Source organism: Cotesia typhae, unplaced genomic scaffold (genome assembly GCF_013202065.1).
Source record: "Cotesia typhae breed Kobodo isofemale line unplaced genomic scaffold, CoteBio_Ctyphae contig_120, whole genome shotgun sequence".
Classification (NCBI taxonomy): Eukaryota; Metazoa; Arthropoda; class Insecta; order Hymenoptera; family Braconidae; genus Cotesia; species Cotesia typhae.
Window position 1 is genome coordinate 40484 of NW_027423713.1, and position 7241 is coordinate 47724.

Sequence of the window (7241 nt, forward strand, 5' to 3'; positions counted from 1 at the left end):
TTGGACAAGGTTTTTTTGAATTTAAGTGATTGGGCACAGGGTAATTTTTGAAGTTATACTTCTTTAGGCGCGTTATGAAAAATTGATGAGAGTGAAATTTCACGATGCGCGCGCAAGTATATATTTTTTTAAATGACTAAGTTAACTCATATACAGACTAGTTGTAAAGAATCCAACGAAACGTTGTTATTTTCAAATTCGATAGAAACACCATTTAATATGAAGTATATTATTCATATTAATAATCAATTCTAAAAAATGGTCAATTAAATATTTTAGTTTTTATTTAACTTGATAATAATTTTCTTTTAATCAATATTTTTCTAAAAATAATAGTAATTTCATGAATTAAAATATAAATATTGTAGTACCTATTATATTTAGATATCTTTTTATTGAGTTCATAATTTTTAATACAGACTCAATCATTTTGTTTATCGAATATAGTAATTCTATCCATATGTTTTTAAATTCATATTATAGACCATTTTAATAATTTTCCGGAATTTCGTTGGAAACAAAATCTAGTTTCGTACTACAATATTTGTCTTTTAATTCATGTATACATTATTTTTAAATAAATATTAATAAAAAAGATAACATCACTAGGTTAAAAAATAAATAATGAGTTATTTTATAAGAAATATAATATATTTTAAATAAATAATTAATGATACTAAAGTTAGCCGACGTTTTTAATTTTTTGACTTTATCTTTAATAATTAAATTAGAACAAAAAAATACTTTTAAAAATTGCACTTACAGTTCTTAAAGTTTTTTACAAGTGAAAATTTTCTTTTATATTGTTTAATCATTTTTTCAATAAAAAAAAATTATAAAAATTTTTATATGTCAGCTAACTTAATTTTAATAATTAAAATATTTTATAATTATCGATTGTAAACTACTGATACTTTGAAGCTCTAAAATTAGTTTATTTAGAAAAATCTTTAATAATATTGAATTAAATTCATATGATAATTAATGATTTTATATTGATACGGTATAGCTAAATTTTTACTATAATAAAAACTATTTGATTGTTTTTAACATTTTTCTTTGATCATTTTTGTATTTTTTTAACTTCCCGCTAAAAAAAATTGAAAATTTTTTAAAATTCGGGAAGTTATTGTTTTCACCCCGTTTTTCGAAAATCGAGTTTCCATCAGATCTCGACGTTTTGAGGTCCTAGGAAGCTTCCCTGACTATTCCCGCGATGATGTCCGTACGTCTGTGTGTGTGTGTGTGTGTGTGTGTGTGTGTGTGTGTGTGTGTGTGTGTGTGTGTAAACCTCTTATAACTTCTGAACGGATTGACCGATTTCATCGCGGTTGGTGTCATTTGAAAGGGCTTCACCTAACTTAGATTTCCTGTAAGTTAGAACCGATTCGGATCGGTAGATTTCGAGAAATTGTAAAAAAAGTGGAAAAAAAAGTTGTTTTTTTTTTTTCATTTTTTCAAAATATCTCCGAATTGGCTGAACCGATCGAATTCAAAAACTAATCAGCTCTTTATCTTGAAAACCCGCATCGATCGCCACCAAATTCGTCAGAATCGGTTGATGCGTTCGTGAGATATCGTTGTCGAAAAAAATCGAAAAAAGTGTTTTTTTGTAATAACTCCGAATTGTTTTATCAGATCAATTTTTTCATTCCAAACTTTTTTATAAAGCTCAAAAAAAATACATCGATCGCCGCCAACCACGTGAAAATCGGTTGATTCATTCAAAAGTTACAGCAGTTTGAAAATTAAAAAACTCGTGTTTCATCGAACTTTGATAAGATTTTTGAGCTCGGAGAGCTCAAAATGACACAAAAATTATATTTTTGAGCTCAAAGAAAAATTAATAAGTGTAATTATAAGCGCTTAGATTTGGGATAAGCGGGAAAGTTGCCAGGATGGCCTTCAGGGTCAACTGTTTTCCTAATTTTTTTTTTTATTTTTTTTATTATATGCAAAAAAAGTATAACTTCTGACGCGTGTACATAAGTACGTACACCATTTTTTTTTTAATTTTTACTCTTTAAATGAAGATATTTCAAATTTTTTTTACATTTTTAAAAATTTTTATTTTTCAATAAATTTTAATTTTTTTCAAAATTTTTGAGTTTTTCAAAAAATTTAATTTTCCGATATGGATCTGAGAATATTCAAGAAAAAAATTAATTTTGAATTTGTTGAAAAAAGTTTATTGACGAAATTTTCTAGTCGTAATAAAAAAATTAAAATAATAAAAATAATATGTTTTTGCCAAAATATAAAAATTCAGAAAAAAAATTAATTTAGAAAAATATTTTAATTTAAAAAATATCCTAATTTATAATAAAAAAATAGGGATATCACCGGGATTTCATCCAAGTACTGCACCCAGATAGAGTCCCGATTCAACACCTATCTATTTTTTCAGTGCACACCACAAATTATTTATATAATAAATAAAATTAGATATTAAGAGAATCAAAAATACCTTATTAGTAAATTCCCTTCCAAAGTATTCCAATCATGAACCAATTAAGAAGAATAAATATGAATTGAAAATAATATGGATGATTATTGTATATCTATATATCAACACAATTTCTTCAAATTTTTCTCAAGCAATAAATTAAATCAGATGTATTAGAAAATAAATTAAATTAGTATTTATATAATACTAATCTTAGTTTCTCAATAATTTTAAACTTATTTCGATATACGTAAATTAATAACGTAATTATTTAATATCTTGAATCAATAATAATGTTCAATGAATATTATTATAAAAACAAACTCTTTATGCAGTGAAGTTAATAGATATAAATTAAAATAAGAAGAATACGTTACAAACTTCAAGAATTAAATCAAATAAATAATTTATAATATAAATTCACAACCAATTAACGAGAATGAGTTTGGAAAAATATTCAAGAAATATTAGGATTGAACTGAAAAAAAAAAATTGTCAAAAATATTGAACATTTAAGGCTGGTTTTTAACTCAAAATTATTTTATTATATTTAAGTACATGCAAAATGTTAAAAAATAATTATACAGAAAATTTATCGATTATTAATATTTTTTTAAAATTAATTTTTTAAATATAAATACTTTAATATTAGAAAAGAAACTTGCATAAAACTTTAAAGTTATGCAAATAAAACACAATAATAATAAATACTTTAATATTAACACACTTTAATATTCATGTCCTCAATTATTTATTTTACCAAAACTTTCTCACATTCATTAAAAAATTTATTGAACTTGTGCTTCTAGTTTAAGGAGTTGAATTTTTTTTTTAAACTTGAGTTCCCATAGTTAAATGGTGATGATTGTAACCACTAAGTAAATAAATTTCTGAAAAAAAATAACATAAAACACACCAGATATTCTTAATTAACTACTTACTAATAGTTTTTTTTTTTATTTTTTCATTTTATTTTTTTTTTTCTTTATTCTCTTTTTATTCTCAATTTTTTTTCTTTTTTCTGATATGATAATTGTTATTTCTCCAATAAACTTTTTATATTTTTCTCATTTAAGTATTTTTTTTTTATTGCTTTAACTTTTTATATTTAATTTGATTTTTTTATTATTTTATAGTAATTTTAAAAAATTTCATCTAATATAGAGTTAACAAGATTATCTAAATAATACCTTAACTTTCATCCTCTGATTCAAGCTCAACTTCAAAATTAGGCATGTTTATAAAATCGTCCATTTCTAATTTTATATTTGTTATAATCAAATTTTTGATATTTTTAATTTCGAACCTGAATTCATTTACAAGAGGATCGTTAGTTAGCTCTTGAATAATCCCAAATCTTGGTCTTGATCGTTTAATAATAACAATCTGAAATTAAGAATAATTAAGTTATAAAATATTTTTTAAATTCCTGTGAAAAAAATTGAAAATTGGGAAGTTATTGGTTCTATCCCGATTTTCGAAAATTGAGTTTTTTTTAGATTTTAAACTTACCTGGTGCAATTCCATCCTCCTCAATACATCGTTTGGAGGATTGTCAAAACATATCATGTATCTTGTCAAAAATCCTTCCGAAATCAAAAAAATAAATTTACGTTGATTATTTACTCTCTTAAATCCTAATATTCTCGCAATAAACCCTGTAAAACTAAGAAAATAAAAAATTAGTAAATTATTTTTTTATTTAAATATATATATATATATACTTATTTTTTAGAAAAAGAGGTTTTACAATACTTAGTACTCATTTAAAAGATTAAAAAATAATTGATTATACTACCATATAGATACTGCATAGACATATACAAGTTGCATTGAGATAAATATTTTAAATTTAAATTTAGATTTTTAATTTGAGATAGGTATGTCATTAGAGGTTATAAAAAAAAAATTGAATTAAAAGAATATTAATGTTAACTTACTTTGTTGCTTGACCCTGGAAAAAAGTCCGTACTGCTTGGTTATCAAACAATTTAATTTTTACCATTTTAATTCTCAATATTGTGATATTTGAATAAAATTTTCTTTATTATGTATCAAAATTATTACTATGATACAATGTCGCCTTTAATTTGTTTTATATAGTCAATTTAAATTTAATTGCCACGTAATAAATACCCAACGTCACATTTGATACATAAGGCCAGTTTTTCAATAAAAAATAAAATTTTATCTAAGATAAAATTATAATTGTGAGTATATCTATAAACATGAAATATATAGATATATTTTAACAGTGGATGAAATTTTATCCAGGTTTGAAAAACTGGTAAAATATAATATTTTTAGGGATTATTAATTTAACTATTTTGAATATTTAATTCACAAGTATTCATTAAATTATTTTATAAATTTATAAAAATTTTTCATTACCCTATTTAAAAATATTCATTGGAAAAAATTAAAAAAAATCGCTCTATGTAAATTACATATCTATAGATATATACTGAGAAGTTGAAATTATTGAAAAAAAAATAAAATCTAACGATAGTGAATTTTTTTCAATGAATATTTTTAAACAGGGTTTTAATTCATTTATAATTTACGTTAAGAATAAACATAAATATATAATCACATATATATGACACTGAATTTTACACATATTATAATTTTTTACATTGTTAGAAAATAATTAATTTATGATAAAAAAAAAAATTATTTGGAAAAATTCACAAGTATAAAAAAAAAAAAATAAGAATTTTTATTTTGATTCAATTTGTTAAGAAATTTGAAACAATTGTCCAATATCTTATAACAATTTTTTACTCTTTGATAGTGACACAAGTATATTTTTAAATTTGAATTACTTTCTCGCGGAAAATAATATATAAGGTGTGTTCCACTAAGCGCTCAAAACGATGGCGCTACGTATATTTAGATAGAATTGTGGTTGTTTTTAGCATCCATATTAACATGCCAATACTGCCATCAATACGATGTACTACACAGTTGGTATAGAAGAACACATTACGTTACTATAAACTGTAGAGGCTATACATCTTACTGATGTATACTAGCGATAATTAGTATTATTTATACGAAAAATAACGAAAAAAATTAAAAAAATTTAAGCTGTTAATTAGATAGTTTATGTGATATTCTAAAATTTATACGAAATAATATTTTCAGAAATTAACTCAGACGATTGACATTTGATAATTATAAGTGTAATATTGTTTTTTTTAGCACATTTTATTTTAACCTAAAGTGTCTGATTAAAACATAACAACACGTGTTTACCATGTAATCTACTGTTTCCTTGGAAACTAGCAAACAAATACAGTATTTTGTTTTAATGAAATTAGTGAAAAAATAAAATATTGAACTAAAAGTTTTATTAAAAAATTATTTAATAACAACGAAAATATTAATATTAATTGTCATTTGACATACAAAAGTGTAAGTTTATTAATATGGCTGAAAATATAATTAAACTGAGTACAAATGAGCACATTAATAAATTAAAACCAGGAATGTCTTGGTAAGTTATACATAATTATGGTAATTTAAGACTTAGTTTAACAAAACTAGGTTAAGACTTATTTTTTCAATTTTTATAATTTTAAATATATTTTTAGTGAGTTGATCGGTTACATTGATGCGATTGAGTCTGTGAAACAGTGTAATGATAGCCAACTCTTAAAATTTGTGATTAATAATGGAGCCGGTAAAAGAGTACAAATAAAATGCTGGGGTGACGACATTCCACGTGTGCAGAGTGTGGCTATTTGCACTTACCCGTGCTGGCACGGAGCACGGGGAAAATGGTCGTTTTACCCGATTTCGGCGCATGCACACGGGTAAATTGCCAAATGCTCTGAAATCTGACCAACCCGTGCTCCCGTGCTTTCGCGCGTGCGCACGGGGTAAATTATCAAATGTTCCGAAACTTTGGCAAACCCGTGCCACTGTATTCCCGTGCCATGTACTCCCATACTCCCGTACTCCCGTGCCATTCCGTGCTCTCGTGCTTTGACGCGTGCGCACGGGTTATTTTTATAGAAGGCGCTAGAAAATTTACTAACTTTTTTTTTTAAATCTTAAATCCTGTGCCCATGAGAAAAATCACGGCACAAGGAAATTCTTTATGAGTGATACGTGGAATTAATTAATTAATCATAACTAACGCCGTTAATTACTATGGTATTATTTGCTATTATAATAAAATTAGATATTTTTTTAATATCTCTGATACTGAGAAATTGTAATTGTAATTAATAATGATAATGAAAGCCTAATTTTAAAATCTGGACTCCCGTGTTCGCCCAGGTAATTGCTTCCAAGTTATACACACGCAAGGGAATTTTTCTGTGATTAATTCTTCTTTTACGCTGATTAATTATGATTGTAAACTACACTACTAGTCATGGTAATCATTACGATAATTAATAGTTATACTGTTGCTTGATTTTTGAAGTGAAACTTCTTTAGGCGCATGAGGGTAAAATTGTTATGGATGAAACGCAATAATAATAATATAAGCATCACGAAGATGTGCAACGTTATTGTCGAAGAGGAAGAGAGCGATTGAGAGAGATTCAGAAAGGGCGAACGTAGTATGAAGCACATAGCCATGGAGCGAGAGTAGGGAGCAAGCGAGTGAGAAAGATCGAGAGAGAGTAAGAAAGATCGAGAAAAAATACATGCTATTAGTTGATGTATTCGTTTAGTAGTTAAATATTAGAATATTTTACCTGAAAATTTAAATCAATATTCTTAGTAAATTTTGAAAAAAGAAAATTATGAACGAAGTATTTTTATCGAATTCTGAAATTGA

General features: G+C 25.0%; 1 protein-coding gene across 2 annotated transcripts; it reads right to left on the reverse strand.

Moving 5' to 3' along the window:
• Window positions 1–3149: 3149 nt before the first annotated feature.
• LOC141532719 (uncharacterized) lies at window positions 3150–4553 on the reverse strand. 2 transcript variants are annotated; one of them, XM_074251181.1, is made up of 4 exons: window positions 4387–4553; window positions 3959–4112; window positions 3637–3832; window positions 3150–3336 (listed from the first exon to the last, which is right to left on the reverse strand). In XM_074251181.1, exons 1-3 carry the CDS (start codon window positions 4449–4451, stop codon window positions 3638–3640), a joined length of 414 nt encoding a protein of 137 aa, XP_074107282.1. In that variant the 5' UTR covers window positions 4452–4553; the 3' UTR covers window positions 3150–3336; window position 3637. The 2 variants fall into 2 exon arrangements, with proteins under 2 accessions (XP_074107282.1, XP_074107291.1); XM_074251190.1 differs by having other exon boundaries at window positions 3150–3832.
• Window positions 4554–7241: the final 2688 nt, after the last annotated feature.

Coding starts and splice junctions, on each gene's coding strand:
- LOC141532719 (XM_074251181.1), bottom strand. CDS start 4,451: ATGGTAAAAATTAAATTGTTTGATAACCAAGCAGTACGGACTTTTTTC. Junction 4,113..4,386: donor TTCCAGGGTCAAGCAACAAA/GTAAGTTAACAT, acceptor TTATTTTCTTAG/TTTTACAGGGTTTATTGCGA. Junction 3,833..3,958: donor GGAGGATGGAATTGCACCAG/GTAAGTTTAAAA, acceptor TCTTAATTTCAG/ATTGTTATTATTAAACGATC.